General features: G+C 36.2%; 2 protein-coding genes across 2 annotated transcripts; one reads left to right on the top strand and one right to left on the bottom strand.

Moving 5' to 3' along the window:
• Positions 1–1,998: 1,998 nt before the first annotated feature.
• cycsb (cytochrome c, somatic b) lies at positions 1,999–8,675 on the bottom strand. The gene is made up of 3 exons (XM_028469537.1): positions 8,534–8,675; positions 4,813–4,987; positions 1,999–2,728 (listed from the first exon to the last, which is right to left on the bottom strand). Exons 2-3 carry the CDS (start codon positions 4,979–4,981, stop codon positions 2,583–2,585), a joined length of 315 nt encoding a protein of 104 aa, XP_028325338.1. The 5' UTR covers positions 4,982–4,987; positions 8,534–8,675; the 3' UTR covers positions 1,999–2,582.
• Positions 8,676–11,079: 2,404 nt separating this feature from the next.
• Positions 11,080–19,916, top strand: rbm45 (RNA binding motif protein 45). The gene is made up of 11 exons (XM_028469585.1): positions 11,080–11,459; positions 12,648–12,770; positions 12,866–12,992; positions 13,197–13,340; positions 14,111–14,287; positions 14,376–14,505; positions 15,482–15,575; positions 16,432–16,589; positions 17,449–17,524; positions 17,594–17,734; positions 19,507–19,916. Exons 1-10 carry the CDS (start codon positions 11,184–11,186, stop codon positions 17,708–17,710), a joined length of 1,422 nt encoding a protein of 473 aa, XP_028325386.1. The 5' UTR covers positions 11,080–11,183; the 3' UTR covers positions 17,711–17,734; positions 19,507–19,916.
• Positions 19,917–20,852: the final 936 nt, after the last annotated feature.

Below are 20,852 nucleotides of genomic sequence, written 5' to 3'. Positions count from 1 at the left end.
GAAAGAACAAAGAGTAGAGAAATAAATGTGTGATTTAAACGTATGTTTTCCATATGAATCATACATATCTCTGTTAGCAGAAACACACAACTACGACAAAAACTAGATTAAATAAAATGTAATAAATAAAAATAGGAGTAAGATATACGGAAGAAAAATGCACAAAATGACGACAAAATCAAACAAAAAATACGCAGTGACGATAAAAACACACATTGAAAAGAGAAACATACAAAATAAGATGAACAATATTAAAAATGACAATGAAAACACAAAAAATAGAGCTGGGAAAATTAAAAATAACAAAAATATACAAGCTATACAAAATGACCACAAAAATACACAACGTGACAACAAAATAAGTATTAATATAAATATTCAAGATAACAAAAATACCAAACAATTAGAGTAAGATAACCACAATGAAAACAAAAAGACACAAACAATAAAGCAAAAACGTATCATCACAACAACACAAATATTATTCCAAACACACAAACTGACATTTAATAACACAAAATTATATTATTTGTATATAGTAAAATATACAAATTGACTTTTTTGACAAAATTATTTTCTAATGCACCTTTATTCCTTTCAGTAAATGTAAAAACGTGTGAGTTCATAAATTGAGGCTGACGTTCAGAAAGTTTAGTTTTTAATGATACATGGTGCCGATAGATATTGTCTGTTTACAGTCACTGCTGATCCTTCACTGAAGTCTACGTTCACCTGTTCCACTGCTTTATTACCACAGTTACTATAGCAACACAAGCACCAATAGATAATGAGTGCTGTTAAATGTACACTATTACTGTGAGTTTAAATGGTGAGCTTTGATCCCAGACCTGAGCTGAACTCACTCAGAGGGATCAGTTCCCAGAGACTTTATTGATGTAATGTTATATAACAGACACTACTAGGAAAGGAGTGGCTTCCATGTAAAGATACAAAGGGTTAAAGACGTTAATGATTGTTCTGTGATAAAACAAACTCATTCTGATGTGATGAGGAGATAAAACAGAAGCAGGAACAATGTACAGCACGTATTCAGTTTTTTAGGCCACGGACTCAAAACGCCCGCACTTTGTTCTTCTTCTTTACACTAGTTACAATCACTGATACTCTGTTATACGTTAACAGATCAGGCTGAAATTTGGTAGCTATAATCTATGAATGTGTACGCATCGACGCTCGGAGCCCGATTTTCGATTTGGGGCCCCAAAAGAAAAAAAACCCAAAAGCCGATTTCTCATTTAATTGCGAGTCAAATATGACGACGGTTGGTGGAACCGAATCATTGACACACACCAAGATATTAATGGGGCCCATTACGCCGTAGGTGTCACAGGGCCCCATTTTCAAATGATTACTCCGTCATTAGTTCTTTAGATCAAAATGCAGTTTGGTATGAATACTATATAAACGTAAATGATGAGAAGCTCTGAGAGAAGCCCCATTTTTTAAAATGGGGCCTGAGGGCCCACCCCCCATTTCTGGTAATTTCCAAATTTATGGGAACATAGTCATGTCATATATAGTTTCAAAGATAATTCAATGTAGATTACGATTAAACCTCGCACAATTCGATTAGGGGCCCACCCCCTTTTCTTTGGCATTTTCTATTAAAGTTGTTTTGTCATTTATTTGTGAGTCAAATATTACGACATTGACACAAACCAGTATATGAATGCTGCCCATTACTCTTTATGTACCACAGGGGCACCAGGGGGCCCCATTTTTCAATGACTACTCCTCCGTTAATGCTCGTTGAATTGGGCTGTAATTTGACATGGATATTTTATGAGTGGATGTCTAGAACCTCTGAGACCTTTTTTTACTCCGTGGAACCGAGTCATTTGACTGAATTCTCGAGAACTTGGTACGTGTTACTCGGCGCAGAGACGTTTCGAGGGCCCGGACGTAGCTCATCAGAACTTATTAAACCAAAGATTTAAAAAAAAACAAAAAAACAAATAAAATCACAAGTATTTGATGGTTTTTTTTGTTTTTATTGCTCCTTTATCCCCCCTGTCCACAGACACACAGCAGGCAGATCCATCCACAACAGATCACAGGTTAATAAGTTAAAACGACTCCTTCAGGCCTGTGAAACCAGGTAATAAACTCTGAGTAACATCCTTCAATTCACACCTTTTTTCTTCTTCTTTTTGAGATTTTTTTTCATTATACAGTAACTGCCACATCGGTTGTGCGTAGTGATTGTGATGCAAGGCCAAAAATCACACTGACCCTCTCAAATATGGTCGTTTTAAATACAGATATCAGTGCAGCATCTTTGACCTCAGGTTATAGAAAATAAAAAGATAAAAACAGGCCCAGCTGAACTGTTACTGTATAAATATTCATTCAAAGTTGATGATTCTCTGCAGAATGGATGATGTCAGTGTTAGTTTTTGCTAAAACAGAAGCACCTTCATGTGTCGTCACGTACAGACGTTCGAATGACGAAACATGAAACATGAAAGCAGAACCGCATCAAACCGTGTGTTGGCCACAAACAAATAAACAGAAACATTTCTTTTTAAATATTCAAGATGTCGTTGACGCGACGTGTTCCTTCATGACGTTGCAGATTTGAGATACGCAATCAGATCGGTACGCTCTCCCTTCTTCTTGATGCCGGCGAAGATCATTTTGGTGCCGGGAATGTACTTCTTAGGGTTCTCCAGGTACACCATCAGGGTGTCCTCGCCCCACACGATGCCTGTGGGACACAAACAGGGAAACAGTTTGTTTTAAAGCTGTGACGGGAAAGACAGGAAAAACAATATTTCATAGTTACAACTGAATGAAAGTTGTTTAACAAAGTTCATACTGTGAATAAACCCATTTCTTGAAAATGTAGGGACTCTGATTTTCCGTGATTGCGGAAAACGGATTTAAAAAGTTTAATTTACATTACTTTTTTATTTATTTATTTTTTTAAATCAATTAATCATTTTTTTCTTTCTCTTTATTTAAAATTGTGCCATAAAATAACGTAGAAATGCCTCACATTAATGTTTTGGGAGAATATCACACATTTACACACCATTTTTCACTGGAAAACATGTGATTGAATGTCTACAAATGGACAAATATGTTTAATTCCACCCATAATCCTGTTCATAATCTCTCACTATGTGTAACAGTTTGAGTCGTGATCATGTGATCCTATGACTAGGAACACACATTTAGATGACGCTCTACCTTTATAATGTGGTGATTCATAATATTATGACTCCATTCAAATGTGAAAAGTACGTTAACAGATTAAGGTTTAATTTTAATGGCGTAAATAGTTTTGCGCAAATCAAGATTGAAGTCGAAATGTCAATATTAAAGTTGAAATATAAGGTTGAGATTAAAGAAGGAAGAAACAGTCAAGTTTGCTGCTATTGAGGAGCTACGGAAACAGATTAGGGCCAGTTTTGATGGAGACTGTTGTCGTATATGGTGAAATGGCCCGAGTCAGCATTTGTAGATTTGACTCTATTAACAAACCTTAGACTTTTATCCCCTTTTTACGTTTATTTTCAAAATCTCAGCTTTAATCTTGACATTTTGACTTTATTCTGAACATTTTATTCTTGATTTGCCCAAAATTATTTTCTCCATTAAAATTGCTTCCGTAGAAACGGCTCTGGTACAAAGACAGGTTTAGCTGATGGTGTATTAGCTGAACTGGTGATCAGTTTACCTGGTGACACGTCACAGCAGAAGTATCTCCAATCACAGGCTACGCGATGGTTGAAGGTAATTAAAGGTTTCACAAATAATGTTTTGAGATCATGTCACACATTTCCATGGGATTTTTACAGTTAAACATGAGGCTAACGGGCTAGCCTAGTGGCTAACATCTCACAGGATTTCAGAGTAACCATCACAATTTTGTAAATTGTAATAAGTAATAAGATGTGCTACCTCGGATATTTTTGATACTTTGTATTTGTTTATTTATTTACAATTCATTTGAACTAGATTTATATTTAAGTAAAAGTATAGAATACTATTTCTATTTGAAAACATATTAATAATTTAAAAAAAAAATGCTGATGAAAATGTTTTTTTTTTTGTTTGTTTTTTTAAATCAATTACAAGACATTACAGGCAACCCCATTTTAATTCAAGGCGACCCCACATGGGGTCACGACCCCAAGGTTGAAAAACACTGACATAAATGTAGAAATAATTACCTTATTAATCATGATTGGTAGAATTTTGGGACATTTAATAGATACTAAAGTCATGTAAACAGGGAAAGATGATGAAACAGTTTTGTGTAAATGCAGAGTTTTTCAACCGCGGGGTCGGGACCCCTTGTGGAGTGATTTGGAATTGAAAAGAAAAGAGGTCACCTGAAATATCTAGTAATTAGTTAAAAAAAAAAAAAAAAAAAAAAAAAAGTTAAAAACTGCTTAAAATTAGATTTTAAAGTTTCTGAATTGTTACTTTTCAAATTGACACAATAAATACCACAGTTGTTTTCTATATTTTCTTTAAATATAAATCTAAAACAAAATGCAGTGTATAACTAATTCTAGCAAGAAAAAAATGTCTCTGGGGTCACCGGCCATTTGTGATATAAAGAATGTTGGGAACGTCTGGTGTAACATGACGGGGAAATGTATTTGGGAAATTGGAATTCGGAGACCCTAAAAATGTGCTTTATTGGGTGAAAAATCCAAGTTGCTGAGAGTTTAGGTTGCTCCTCCAATCACAGGAGCAGATAGAAATGAAAAGGTTAAGTGTGAACACGACTGATAAGATAAGACCTAAAGCTCATATCTGATGTTAGTGTAAACTGACCTTTGCTCTTGTTGGCGTCCGTGTACGAGTATCCCTCGGCCTGGCCCGTCTTACGTCCAAACAGGCCCCACAGGTTGGGCCCCACCTTGTGCTTGCCCCCCTCCTCCACAGTGTGGCACTGGGCACACTTCTGCACAAAGGCCTTCTTCCCTTTGTTAATGTCTCCCATAATCAGCTGTAACACACACACAGACAGTAATAACTCTTCTATTTATAGAACAGGTGTGCTGGGTCTATCATTCACAGCTGCACCAGCAGGGGTTAAAAAGGAAGGAAATCCCAGTATGGACCAGTTAATCCTGCCTCGGCTGAGGTTACCCACCCCCCTCCCTCCCCAAAGGAGAAATCCTGCTTTGGAAATAAACAGGAGGGTTGAATTAACACTGCAGCACCAGGTGTTAGTTTAGTTTAATCCCAAAGCAGTGAACGTTAATGTACTTTAAATTAAAACGGTTTGTAACCACGGTGACCCTTTAATACTGGACAGGCGGGAGCTTTAATCTGATTTCCTGAGTGTCTAAATAAAACATGTTATTAGATATTTGAGATTTTATGAGAAAACTTGACTTTAATCATTCAATCATCAAACCTTCAGAAGCCATACGTCCTGGTTACAACCATGAAAATATAATATATTACTACTAGTATTTTTCATCATGTGCAATAATATTTATTCATTTTTCTTCTCAAATATTACAATATAGTAATATTTAAATATAGTATTAATATCCACCACACTCATTTACATATGTCATACCCCACTAATGGGTTTATTAAGTTGCTAAAGGGATCCCTCACTGTTTGTTGTTGTTTTTTTTTTTTTTTTACAAATGTGGCTTAAAATCTTTGAAATGTACTTATTAGTAGATCGATGTCTAATAAAACACATTGCTTTGCACCATATTAATTTAATTGCCTTTTATGCAAAAATTCTCCCTTAAACAGTGCGCTGACACGCTCTGGTAGCTGAAGTTAGCGAGTAATCTGTTAGTCTCTAAATAAAATATTTGAATACTGTATTTTATCATTAAACTTGACTTTATTCAATCATTCATTGCACCTTTAGAAGCCATATGTCCTGGTTACAACCATGAAAATATAATACATTACTATTATTACTGTTCTTCACACCCTACAGTTACCATGTGCAACAATATTTATTATTTTTTCCTGTCGAATATTATTACTTAAATAACATTATCCATCACAATCTTTCACAAATGTGGTCTAAAATCTTTGAAATGAAGAAGTTCTATGTCTAACAAAACACATTATTATGCTCCATATTAATTCAATTGCCTTTTAGAAAGGCAAAAATTCGGCCTTAAACAGTGCGCTGACATGCTCTGGTAGCTGAAGTTAGCAAGTAAGTAAGAAAAGTACAAAACTTTACTCAATCATTCATGGGAACTTCAGAAGCCATATGTCCTGGTTACAACCATGAAAATATAATACATTACTACTATTACTGCTATCATGTGCACTATGATTTATTTGTTTTCCTGCTGAACATTATTATTAATATGTATTTACTATTTATTTATTTCAATTATAATTGATATTTAAATTGTTTATTTTTCACCACACTCGTTTACATACTTCTTTTTAGCTCACTCAGGGTTTATTAAATAACTTTATAATTGACTATGAGCAGCAATATCTTGTTTTTAACCAGAAGCTGGATCGTTTCTGTTTCCTTTTTCAAACAACCGTCATATTTTCACGTTTTCTCCAACCAGGGAACAGTGAGTTTAGTTAAATACTGAAGCTCGGTGAAACATAAAACCAAAGGAAGCCTAAAGGCAACTCATTTGTTTTTGGATCATTTTCAAAACAAATGTGTGACTCCAGATGCAAGTTTAACTACCTTTACTGGTGACTATTTTACTTATTTAAAAAACATTAATATATATATATATATTTTTTAAGTCTACAGTAATACTGCATTACTATTGTCTTTGAGCTTGTGTTTTTCCTTTTCAGGGGAAAATAAATTTAAAACAGTTTTTTAAAAGCTTTCATTTGTATTTAATTGTAATTGTGTTTTTTTCCCAAGTTAAATTATCCATATTCTGCATGTTTGTTAACCAGGCAAGAAGTGTCATTACACCATTTATCAAATCGTACAATATTGTTTACCACAATTGCTAAATTTTGCAGCATCGTGTCGAACTATTTATGGACAGATTGGATAGTGGCTTTTTAAAATCCCTAATATTGATATCAGTACTAAAAAAAAAATCCCATTTCGGTCGGGCTTTGAATAATTCTGATACTGATCTTGAAAAAGGACAAAAACTGATTAAAATACATAATCAAAAGAACTGTTCACTATATTACAATGTGTGTAAACATTGCCCCTTATATATTTAACCCACTCCTGACTACTAACCTTGTCTAATGACATAATAACAGTCCTGACTGTAGTTTTTATAACATTAATAAATGAGGTTAATACAGTCGCAGAGATGTGACTTCATTAGCAAACCTTCCACTTTTATCACAACATTGTATTTTGACATTATTTTAGAAATTTCCACTTTAATCTCGACTTTAATCTTGAAATTCTGTCTTTATTCTTGACATTACATTTCAACTTTGTTCTCAAAATGTAAACTTTAATCTCAAAATTTTGTCTCAATTCTCAACATTTCGAGTTTAATCTCATCTTGACTTTATTCTTGACATTATATTTCAACTTCACTCTCAAAAAGACAAGATTGAAGATGAAATGTCAAGTAGTTTTTATAACACTAATAAATGAGATTATTACAGTCACATAGATGTCACTTTATTAGCAAACCTTCCACTTTTATCACAACATTGTATTTTCACATTATTGTAGAAATTTCCACTTTATTCTCGAAATTACAACCTTATTCTTGACATTTCTTCTTTATTCTCGACATTTTGAGTTTAATATCGACATTACAATTCAACTTTATTCTCAAAATGTCATCTTTATTCTCAACATTTCGACTTTATTCTCGATTTGCCCAAAAATACTTTCAAAATTGGCCCTAATAAAATAAATTATCAAAAGAACGGTTCTCTATAATTATATTGGTAAAAGCTTATATATCTCAATCACTCCTGATCAATGACCTTGTCTGATGACATAATAACAGTCGTGACTGTAGTTTTACTGACACTATTAAATGACGTAATAATCTTTACCTAGGATGACCTCAGAGCTCAGGTTCAGCCCTAAACATGGCGGTGTGAGGATAATAACTATGGTACTATCTGTACCACAGCACCAAGGACACATAGATCAGTCAGTGGGCCACAAACCTACAGTTAGAAACGAGATTAAAACACGTCCACGGTGGGAAAGTGTCGCTACAATCCTCTTTTATTAAGCCGCAGTTTTTTTTGTTTTGTTTTTTTTTTACGCTTTTGGCGCAAGATTTAACGTTTCCTCAATAAAATGCGTCAATGTCTCTGTCAGCTTCCGCCTCAAAATAGCGCGAAACATTCATTACAAACCTAAAATGTGCAGATGTGTGTGTAAAAACATGAACTAGTTCAACACTAGGGTGTGACTATGAGGTTAAATAAATAACGGAGCAGGTTGTAGTAAAAAAAAACAGTAGCGATTCACCAACATTAGGACCGCTAGAACTAACGCTACACCTCCACACACACACACACACACACACATTATTCACATAAACCTCAATGTTTGACACAAACACACAATAATAAAGCTGAAAAGTACCGTTTAGATGAGGTAAGTGGGGCTCTAGCGGCAGGTTAGCAGCAGCTTTTCCTTCCCTGGTGGATGGAGCGTTTTGTTGCGGACGTAAAGAAGGTCAAACCGTCTTTAGAGGCACCGGCGTTTGACGTCATCACACTATCACGTGCCAACGAGATACACTGACGTAAGTGGGACGCGTCAAATTTCGTAATATATATATATAATTATTATTTATTGCAACATAAGACACAACATGTTATACATAAAAGAAATGCATGACAAAAATAAATAATAAATACAAAGAATAATAAGTTTTATTTTTACTTTGCTTTTGTTGATAGAGGGGTACATTTGAGAAAAACAGAACATAGTTGGCCTGTGACCGGAGAATTAGCATTTATGAACGAAGTATTTGGCAAGCAAACACACAGGTTAATTATATATTTTTAGGTTAATGATGTGAAAATATATGTTAATGTCATTCCGTCAAGACACACACATCTTATCTTTAAATCACAACAGGCTTTAAATTATCTATATAAAAATAGACAAGTGTGAATAAGGCAGGGATTGTCAATATTAAGTGTACGAAATGTCGATCCATTCATTTTCTTTCACTTATCTGTGATCGGGTCGCAGAGGCAGCATCCTGAGCAGCGAGGCCCAGACTGAACTTCTTCCAGCTCTTCTCAGGGGATCCTAAAGCATTCCCAGGCCAATCCAGAGACGTAGTCCTGGATCTTCTTCGGGGGTCGCCTACCGGTGGGACGTGCCCTGAACACCACACCAGGGAGGCGTCAAGTGGTCCTAATCAGGTGTAAATGTATATTTAGCGTAACCCTAATCCTATACCTACATTTATGAATGACAATTTTAGTTGGGCATTTTTTTTTTTTTTTTTTTCACTTTTATCTTTAAACCAAACTTAATGTAACCAAACTAAAGTGATGGAAAACCAGAAATCCATCTAAGAAGTCTTTGTATGCTCACATGTAAAAATAGATAAATAAATTTTTTTTCCAAATTTCCATCTATTTCACTACAAAACTTCTGCTTTAATTTTTTTTTTAATGTTTTACATTGTTTTTAACCCTGCTTTGTAATTCTATGTTTTATAAAGTTATCTTTTTAATTCTGCTTGTAAGGTGTCCTTGGGTTTTTTGAAAGATGCCCATAAATAAAATGTATTATTTAAAAATAAATGTTCAAAAACAGTCTCAATGAATATCATAAAACAAGCATTTACTTACATGAATATTAAACTTTTGACATGAAAAAAATAGATAAAAAATAGGTAAATATAATGGATCTTTAGATTTCCTGCATTCTGAAAGAAAAATGCACCTGCTAAAGATTCTTTAAAGCACCTGTATGAATAAGATTCAAACAAAAACAAACTACTGATAACATTTTTTCTTTACAGGTGCTCATAATAAAACCAGGATGACATGGTTCACCCGTGTTAACGTGCATATTAATTATTATTATCGTTGCAGATGAAGTTCTCACTTTTGACGACTGTAAAATTGTAAATTCCCACAATTTTACAAACATCTTTGGTTGCATTTACTGCCATCTAGTGGATGTGAGGTTGAACTGCATCCCGTTAAAGGTTACACAAGGATGCTGCAGATACCTTTTGTAACAACCACACGTTGAATAATGACTTTTATTCAGCATTGGAATGACGTAATAAGCTTTTATTACCATTTTAAAAATAAAAAAAACGTACAATAATATATTTGCAGAAACTTAAATTATTCTCCTTGTGTAACATGAGGCAAATTGCTGCTGTTTGCCTTGTGTCAAACAAAAAAATAATTCTACACTTTAGTCTACCTTCCTCATATAAGGCATTTTATCCTAAATCGGCTTTAGTGCTTGTTTTATTGATGTTCTTCAACAACCATATATGGTAATCTTGTATTTGTATGTCAAGTGTCACGGACTGAGTCTACCTCCATATTTAGATTGTCTTACAATATCAGCACGTGACTCTCGAAATGTCAATTCATTCTCGACAGTTCATCTTCAATCTCGTTTTTTCAACTTGCACAAAATTATTTTTTCCATCAAAATTGGCTTTAAGAAAAAAATACAGAACTGTTTACTATGTATCAGTACGTGACTGCTACGTACTGAGATGTACCCGTACTGGAATTGCCATGCGCAATGTCACACAGAGATTGCTGTACTGCTTTAATAATAATAATAATAATAATAATAATAATAATAATAATAATAATAATAATAAGCTTCCATCACATCACATTAGTCGACCATCGGAAAAAAAAAAAACATGATCGTCCTGATCAGATTGCTAATTTATATGAACACCTTGTTATTGTAAAGTTACATTAGGTTAACTGTTCTTTTTTTTTGTAAAATACCTTACTTTTTTCGTATTGAGTTTCATTATAATTATGTTTTTTGGAGAATAAACTATTCCTATTCGTATTGACATTGCTGCATGACACACTATTACTTTACTCAAGTTGCTGACGAAGACTGTCACGAACTCAGCACGGCGGAAGTACAAAAAAAAATCACAGCGGAAGTAGCAAAAATTCATTTTCCGATAGTGAGAATGCTAAATTTCTTGAGCTGCGCAGTGGAAATTTCCGACGCTCCTTGAACGCAACCGTCGCTTGTTTTCGGTGCAGACGCTAAAATGGAGGACTACTCTGCTAAACCAGCGATTGAAAACCTCGACGACCCTCCCAACAGCCGACTGTTTGTGGTCGCTAGTCGGTCAGTGACCGAGGATGAGCTTCGAAATGGTTTCTGTTCGTTCGGGGACATTCAGGGGGTTTGGGTCGTTAAAGATAAACAGACCAAGGAATCAAAGGGGATTTGCTATGTGAAGTTCTCCAAGTCCTCCCAGGCCTGCCTCGCTATGGAGGAAATGCACGGTAAAGTGTTAGTGGACGGGACCAAACCCATCAAGGTAACAACTGTTGGACATGGTTTATTGTTAGTTTAAAGGAAAATCTTTAATTATTGACCTTTATCTCTCCATTTAATAGCTGTTAGCATGTGATAAAGGGGGCGTTTTCTCCCCAAAAAACTTATATCCTTCACAAATGGAAGTTATTGCATGTAATGTTATTTATTATCAAATGTATAGTTTAAAAACTAATTAAATACTTCTTTTGTCCGATTAAACGAACACGAAGTTATATCCGTGAGCGAACCGGAAAATAAAGATAGGAAGTGACGTCACTTATTGACAAACCACGTGGTTTAATACTGCTTTAAAAATGTGAATGACACGGAACACACCAGCTATCTTTTTAATATTGTTCCCTGCATTGTCTGATAATATATACATGTAGTTATTTGTTCTAACGTTTATTTTAACAGGAAAACCACAATAACATTTTTTATTAAAAAAAAAAAAAAAAAAACCTTTGTCCTGGGCACACAATTTTTTATAATATTTATTTACATTGGATTTCAAAGTTTTTGGCTGTTGAAATTATCCTTCTAGCCTCCCAATCAGTGGCTTTTGCTTTAATTTTATACAAATTTACTTAGTTCAAATAATCAAAAGTACTTGCATGTCGCCACAAAATAACAAAAATACACATAACGACCATAGAAATGCACATAACTATAACAACACACAGATACAAATAGACAAAATAACAACAAAAAACACAAATATGCAGAATGAGTGCAAAAACAGACTCAACTTTTATTATTCATTTTCAGATTGGCCATTTATCTAAATTCTGAGCTCATATTTTGATATTGTGACCTTTGAATCAGACCCCTGCTGTAATCAACATGTGGCCCTTGCTTTAATTTTGACTCCAAAAATACACAAAATTACTCAAATCTGCACAAAATAACAAAAATACACTCGACTCCAATAATGCACAAAAAACAAAATTAAAAAATCTATGAAATTACAACGAAATTTCACAAAACAAAGAAAATATGCAGAACGACAAAAAAAAAAAAGACTTAACCATTATTATTCCTGTTATACATTTTCAGATTGGTCATTGTTCTAAACCCTGAGATAATGTGACTCTCAAACCATTGAATAAAAACCAAGTTTGTGCAAATGAAAGCATAGTCATTGTACAAGATTGTGAATGATTTTAACCAGTTTGAATTTGTTTCTTAGGTATTTATTGCTCAGTCGCGCTCCTCAGGCAGGCACAGAGACGTGGAGGACGAGGAGCTGACCAGGATCTTTGTCATGATCCCCAAAACCTTCAGTGAGGACGATCTGAAGGACACGTTCAAAGTAACTCCAACGTTAATTATTTCATTTCAAATGTAACGTCTGTCTACGTATAACCTTCCTTCTAATGTCAACGCTTCTTCTTCTGCATCTCTCAGGAGTACGGAGACATTGAATATTGTGTTATAATTAAGAATAAATCCACGGGGGAGAGTAAAGGTCTGGGCTACGTCAGATACTACAAACCATCGCAGGCGGCTCACGCCATAGAGAACTGTGACAAATGTAAGACTGTTTAACTCTACAGGTCTGTGAATCAGGAGGTTTCTGACCGTGTGTGTGTGTGTGTGTGTGTGTGTGTGTGTGTGTGTGTGTGTGTGTGTGTGTGTGTGTGTGTGTGTGTGTGTGTGTGTGTGTGTGTGTGTGTGTGTGTGTGTGTGTGTGTGTGTGTGTGTGTGTGTGTGTGTGTGTGTGTGTGTGTTTGTTTAGCTTACAGAGCCATCCTCGCTGAACCTCGTACCAAACAATCAAACAACGAGGAGTACAGTGGGGGCGGAGCTCCAAGAGTGGAATACGCCAGCGGTGTTGCTGGAGGTGGTGTTGACTCCATGAACCAGTACGGCTTCCAGATGGGTACGTGTTCGTTCTGTAACATGTTTAAGAGCAAACAGAGGTGTAAATACAGCATGAAGCACAACAACCTGTAATCACAGCAGGGATCAGAGGAATGTGATCCTAAGATCCAAGGGCCTCATTAATAACATTCATGTCAGCATTTTGGAATAATGACCAACCTGAAAATTAATACAGGAAACAAATGATTTTGTCTTCTCTCATTTTGTACATTTTTCCGGTCATAACATACACAACAAAGACAGGAAATGTGTGTTTTTGTCAAAATTTTCTGTTTTTTAGAGTCACTTTGGTGTTCATTTCTTGTCGATTTGTGTGTTTTTGTTGCCGTTTTCTCATATTTTTGTTTTCTTGTTGGGTGTGTTCATGGAGTCATTTTGTGTATTTTTGTTACCGTTTTCTGTTTTCTAGACTTGCTTTTGTGCATATTTGTCACTGTTTTTTTTTTTTTTTTTTTGCAGTTTTAACATTTTTCCTGTTTTATGTATTTGATATTTAGCTTTTTTTTCTCTAATTTTTTGCATTCATGGAGTCATTTTGTGTAATTTCCTCTTATTGCCATGTGTGTTTGGTCATTTTGTGTTATTCTGTGTTTTTAATCACAATTTTCATTGTGCATTTGTGTTCATTTGTTGTCGTTTTGTGTTTTTGTTGGTATTTTGTAAATTTCTCCTGTTTTATGTATTTTTTCCCTCTCATTTTATGGCACCTGTTGCATGTTTTGGACGTCTAAAACAGTTGATGGGCCCACTCTCTAATGTTCCCTACAGCTCCAGCAGACCCCGGTAACTACCAGGTGATGGACTACCGCTCTGGTGAATTCAGCCGCTGTCTGATGGTTTCCACCCGTGCTGCACTGACCCAGGAGCAGCTCTTTGCTCTGTTTGACCTCATCCCAGGAATGAATTACTGTGAGCTGCAGAGAGACTCCTACGGCATGAGCAAAGGTCAGCCAGTCATCTGCCTCATCTTTTTTAATCTTATATTTAATATCAGGGCTCTCGTCATGGTATGCATTACTTTCTGTTCCTTTAGGACACGCTTTGATTCGCTACAATAACTATGGATCAGCGGTTTACGCTAAAGAGAAGCTGAACGGCTTTGAGTTTCCACCTGGAAACAGGCTGCAGGTGAACTTTGTCGACGACGGGGAGGATCACAGCAGGTGAATAAAACTAACGCACAACACTGAAGCTGTGTTGGAAATGTCACAATAACGTAATACACACCAGTAGTTCTCCATCTTTTCAGCCTGCGACCCCCAAAATTAAGGGGAGCGCTTTCATTATGAAGTGTTGTGCATTGCATTATGGGATGTGGAGACTGTAAACCAAGGGTTTTTAACCTTTTCAGCCCTGCGACCCCCAAAATAAAGGTTCCAGAGCACGGGGACCCCCACTGTAGCTGAAGGTGGTTGAACACAGACATGAACATTGAAGAACAGTCATGTGGAGACAGGACCATCTATAAGGGGGAATAAAGGGGAGAGATTTTTGGGGTCCATCCATAAAGTCAGTAAAATGATGGTCCATTGTTCTATGAATCCGTGATAACCACATTTATTTATTCATCTGATTAATATCCACTGATATCCAGGAACTTTTATTATTATTTTAGTCATCTTAAATATGGAAATCCTTGTTATAATCAGAAATAAAATGGGTTAAAAGTGACCAAAAGTGGTAAAAAGGGTTGAAAGTGTCAATATTAGAACAATTAGTTTAAATTGGCAAATAATGGGCATGACTAATTGTGAATTTGGTTAAATTGGCAAAAATAAGCATGAAACATGGTGAAAAGAGGCACATTAAATACACGACATCATGTGGAAAAGGCTTGTAACTACCAAAAATGTCATGAAAGTGGGAAAATAATGTGCATAAAAGGCATTGAAAATTGGAGAAGTGGCAGAAATGGGAGTAATGTAGTAAAAATGCAGTAAAAGAAGCAAAAAATACAGCAAAAAGTGATGAAAAAAAAGGTTAAAAAAAATGGGCTCAAATAGCACAGAGAATAGTCAGTATGAGTATTATGTTAGTGTGACATTTACAACACGGCCTGACTGAGTGAGAAAACACAATGCTAACACTGTTAGCTCCATGGATAACTTTTCTAACCGTTGGTTGATCTTGTTTCCAAAGCTCCGTGAGTCGGATGGCCTCGCAGTTCGTCGCTGCCCAGATGTTTTCCACGGCGTATAATGGCCCCTCCAGCAGCCAAGTGATGAAACATCCTGTGAGTTTTAATTCTGATCTTTAATGGTGAGTTTATTTATTCTACGATAATAAAAAGACCAGGGGCCTCATGTACAAAGACTTGCGTATAAAATAGTGTGAAAAAAGGGAATCCAGAGAGCGGCGTATGCTCGTAAAAATTCAGATGTTTAAATCTAGGACGGGATCCACGCACCCCTTCTTTGAACATGTAAACCAGTGTGGATTTGAGAGCACATACAGTATGTCCCCTCCCTGTTCACGCCTAAATTTACTGTACATATGAAAATCATATTGAAATGAGATTCGCGTTGGGATTCCCCTCAGCATCGTCAGAAAAAGCTGCAGCTCTTAACACCAGCAACACAGGAAAGAAGAGATTTGAAAATGTTTTAGACCGACAGTGAAGAGACGAGAAAACACACGCGTAGCGGTCGTTCTTGGTGATCAGTCTGGAGTGTGTGCGTGTGGTTGCTAATGATCACTGGACTGAAAAAGTTTTAAAGTGTCTGCTACTTAGAGGACATCTGACCACCTGTAGTAGATCAGCTCACAGAGCTCTGACAGGTAGTGAACAACATGTCTGACTCACATTAGACAGAAACATTTAAAATTAACTCACAAAAAATGTGTAAATGATACACGTCAACAGCAGCTCAGAGGTTCATGTGTGAATGTATTGTATTTTGGTAGTGTTCCTCATAAATCACTAAAGCATAAACTATGTAGAAACGTACATACGCTACCTCAGGACTTGACGTGAAAGACCGCACATCTCCACGCCCACTCCAGTTTCTGAACATCAGGATTTTGTCGTGGGTTTTTACATTTGTACATGAGGTGATCAAACGTTGTCCTCCCTCTGGGACTTCCTACAGAGCTATTCCTCCGCCCCCCAGATGTCTCGGATCCAGACCAACGTCAGCCTGCCGTCTCTCAAAAAGCTGGCGCCGCCCGACAGCAGGTCAAAGGAGCGTCTGTTCGTGGTGTTCAACCCCGCCCCTCTGCCTGTGGACATCCTGGAGGATGTTTTCTGGTAAAATGCAAACAGTCGTTCAATTTCCCTGATTTCATTTCAAGGTTTTACCCACTTTACCTTTTGTTTTCGTTTCATTGTCTTTCCTGGTTTAGATACTTTACTGGTTTTAAACTTCCTGAAATCCTACCAAACACATGAAATAGGATTAACAAAGTGAAAACACTTAATTTGATGGAAATACGATGTTGTGCTAAAATTGTGTCACATCTGCTACACTTTTAATGCTCAGCCACTGGTGTATGGTACAAATACATATTTCTCATTAAACCCCACGCAGACACAGCCAGTGTCACCAGGTAAACTCATCACCAGTTCAGCTAATACACCAGCTAAACATGTCTTTGTACCAGAGCCTTTTCACATTTGAATGCAGTCATACTATCTGTGCCTAACACTACATTTTTTTGCTCTGGATTTGTTTTATTGCCATTTAAAAATAGGACTACTTTACAGTTTTAGAGCCTGTGTTCCTCCATCTTGAAATCACGTGATTGATGATGTCACACGGCCCCACTGCCTGTAAACATCCCATTGTTTTCTATTGGAGTGAAACATTCAGCCTGATTTTAGATCATTTAGTAACTTTTTTGGCTTTTGGTTGGCTAAACAGTGCGCTGACGTGCTCTGGTGGCTAAAGTTATCCATTTGAGTAATCTGACTGTTGAAGGACTCCCTCCCAAAATGACTTCTATAGTCCGGGTTTGTGCATCTTCAACAGTCGTCCCAAAACATGCATGTGAGGCATTTCCATGTCATGTTGGGGCCAGATTTTAAATAAATAAAATGTTTCTTCCTAATCCTGCAAAAGGTGAGTTTTGTGTAATTAAAGCTGTGTTTAATGTTTCTGTGTCTGTAGTCGCTTTGGTTCCCTCATCGAGGTCCATTTGGTCCCAGGAAGAACCGTTGGCTACATGAAATACGCTGATAAGAAGGTTTGACTCTTTGTAACGATGCATTTTAAGGCATTGATGATCATAATAATCTTGAAAGTGTTGCTTCAGTGTGCAGACGATGCGATGGCGGCGCTGCACGGCCAGGTGGTGAACGGAGTGAAGATGAAGGTGATGTTGGCTGATCCTCCCAGAGAAGAATCTCACAAACGTGCTCGTACTTACTGAGTCCACGTGTGGGAGGAGCCACTGGTAAGTGCTTCAGTGTGAGGAAGTGACTGCAGTAGGAGAAGGTTAACAATCTTTTTTTCTTACACTAATTCCTCTGTTAATTAGTCTATTTATTACTCATTTGGATTTTTTTTTCTTTGAATTTGTGGTTAATTTTCTCAGTTTTTGTTTTAGTTTACACATTTTTTAAAGGCTATTTACCAAGGTAGGGCATGATTTTAAATACATTTTAAGTTAGAGCAAAATATAGATATACACAAGTTGCAAAATTGATTGAATTTTAATAGCTACCACAATTTTGGCAATATTTATATTTAAAAAGCAGTCTCTGCTGCATATCTAATGAGACACTTTCTCATCTAGTAGTCATCCAATGCATGGTTAATAGCACGTTCACACCAAACACGTTGAAAGCATCAACAGCATCAAGTTTACATAGACATTATGGTGGACGCGTTTCTAGGGAACGTCAGCGGTCCCGCTGCACGTCCCGAGCCTCCTGTGCAGCGCGTTTTGAAGTTTTACGCGCGTCGGACGCTACACGTTGGGGTCCTGGTAGGAGAGGCGAGTCAGCAGGATGTCAAACTGGGCACGGGAGAGACGGAAGTAGCTCTGAAAACGACTCTCGTCCGAGCACTGCTTTGGTAAATCAGAAACGGCGCCGAGGCGCAAATAAAGCCAAACCACTCTCTGGATAATGTAGAGCTGATGAACATGAGTTGGAGGGGGCGTGTTCATTCTCTCACTCTAAACTTTATTCTCCATTCACCCACACGTCTCTATAGCCCTCTGACACCACAGTGCACACACTGAGTCACACCATAATACACCTGACCAGAAACACCACCACCTCAACACAATAAAGTTCCACCACTTCACAGTCACTGGGTGAATTATGATAAGCGCCTGATTTAATGAGCACAAGCGTCCAACTACGGGTGTGAGTTTGACCCCTGAAACGTGTTTGGTGTGAATGTACTATAAGGCATCCTTAAGGTGCCTTTTTTTTAGTATGATTGTTACTAAAGATTAATTTTACTCTGTAAACTATTCACATATTGTTGGTTTAACAATAGTGCAATGAAAAATACAGATTTTCTTCCCCCTAACATGATAAATAATTCTAATTATATTCGTGATTACAATAAAATAATCATTTTGTTCCATAATTGTGCAGCCCTAAAAGTATTTTTTTAGGCTGATAACAAAAATTTACTGATTTAAAAAAATATATATACACCATCTATATTCTGTTTCTTGATTTAAAAAAAAAAAATTGGAAATTGACTATAAAAATCATTGAAATTGCATTAATCTTTAGAAAAAGACAGATTGTGTTTAGATGCATTGGTTTGACATTACATTTTAAGTTAGAGAGCAGGTATTTTTTATACTGATAAATATGACAAATTCTTGATTTGAAAAAAAAAAAACCCAACATTTAACACCACATTAGAAATGACTGAAAATATACTTTGAATAAAATAATTGATAAAATCATGAAAACATTAATACTAGTTTAAGTCAGTTTGACACTAACAATGTTGATTTTATAAAACTAACATCCTGTTTGGGAAAAGGAGTAGATCAGGTGAGTTTGGATGTTTGAAACCTGTTACACAGCGATTCACTCCTCAGCGTCACATGACTGCGTTAGCAGACGTTAGCATGTGTTGGCAGACAGTGTTGGAGCTTCTTCACTATGAGAACCACTGCTCTAATCTGTACCTACAGCTCATGTGATGACCCGTTCTGTTTCCCTCTCAATAACACTGCAGCTTCTTGTTCCCTAGGCGACTGTTGTCATGACACTGACACCTGACCTGACCGACCGACCGACATCGAGACCTTTGACCCACGAACGACCCTTAGCACCCCAGTCTGTGACCTTGCAGCGACTCGTTCCTTTATCAACAGCATCGAACACAGTTCCCTGTCTGTCATTTCTTCATTACAGGAAGTTTTGCTTTCGAGGGTTTTTTCTAATCTGAGTTTATGTTTTAGTCCAGATGGAAATACTTGTTTCTTTACCATGTGTAGTAGACAGACGGCTGCAGCGTACAGACAGACAGAATCTGTAAAGCTGAGTTCAGACTTGGTCCTCTTTCCTTTTCTTCTTCTTTGATTGTCTCTGATTTAACATTGAACTAAGACGAATATCAATGTTTTTCATTTGTGAATAAAGCTGAAAGTTCAACATTAACACTCTGTCTGCTCTTTTGATTTCACTGATTGAAACAAAAGTTTTTTGGAGTTTAAAAGTTAGTAAAGCATACACTCTGTACATGTGGAACACTAAACTCACAAGCTTAAGGGCAACTTTAGAGTTTCCTAATTTCAAAACACTAGAAACTATTTGGTCTGTGGAGTTCCAGCTATGATCATATGTAGCGTGGTAAGTTGGCGTTTAGATTTAAAAAAAAAAAAAACATATTCAATAAGTAAAACATTATTTTTTAATCAAGTAAGGCTTGTGTTTCCATTTGTATATAATATTAAAATTATATATATTATTTAATTTTTTGTATTAAGTTGAAGCAGGAAGATGTATGCAGAAAGGATAAGGTCAAGTACCGGTAAGTATGCTAAAAATTATGATGAATTGTTATAAAAAATTATATAAATAAGACATTTCAAAGTAAAAGTTGCTGGGGACTTACCATATCTGGCGACTTCTGGATCATCCTAGTCTTTTGCAGGTGTTCCTGGTGTCCTTAGTAGGCTCTAGTGACTGAAGGTGTGTTTTATACAGCTAACAGGTGCCATTAATAAAGGGAATGAGTGGAGGATAGAAGAGCTTCTTAAAGAAGAAGTAACTGGTCTGTGAGAGCTAGAATTTAATGCCAAAAATACTTATTTTACGCAAAAAATTACAAATAAATTATTTAACAATTACAAAATGTGATTTCTTGTATATATTTTTTTGAAAAATTACAGACCTCATGCTTTTAAGTAGGACAATTTGCACAACCGGTGGTTTCCAGACGCTTATTTTGTTCCACTGTAACTACTTCCGGTGTGATAACGGAAGTACATTTTAGCTAGCTGTAACGTGGAGTGTTTCTCGACAGAAACGTAACCAGTGGGACTATTTACCTTATTTGATTAGCTGTACTAAATGCTATATCTCCATAATATA

Source organism: Gouania willdenowi, chromosome 15, assembly GCF_900634775.1.
Source record: "Gouania willdenowi chromosome 15, fGouWil2.1, whole genome shotgun sequence".
NCBI lineage: Eukaryota > Metazoa > Chordata > Actinopteri > Blenniiformes > Gobiesocidae > Gouania > Gouania willdenowi.
Note: the sequence above shows the minus strand (reverse complement) of the source record. Positions and strands in the feature narration are given on the sequence as shown.

Excerpts from the sequence above, each read along its gene's own strand:
- cycsb (XM_028469537.1), bottom strand. The coding sequence starts at position 4,981 with ATGGGAGACATTAACAAAGGGAAGAAGGCCTTTGTGCAGAAGTGTGCC. Across the intron at positions 2,729-4,812 it reads GGACGCCAACAAGAGCAAAG|GCATCGTGTGGGGCGAGGAC; the intron begins GTCAGTTTACAC and ends TGTGTCCCACAG.
- rbm45 (XM_028469585.1), top strand. The coding sequence starts at position 11,184 with ATGGAGGACTACTCTGCTAAACCAGCGATTGAAAACCTCGACGACCCT. Across the intron at positions 15,576-16,431 it reads GCCAAGTGATGAAACATCCT|AGCTATTCCTCCGCCCCCCA; the intron begins GTGAGTTTTAAT and ends GACTTCCTACAG. Across the intron at positions 16,590-17,448 it reads ATCCTGGAGGATGTTTTCTG|TCGCTTTGGTTCCCTCATCG; the intron begins GTAAAATGCAAA and ends CTGTGTCTGTAG.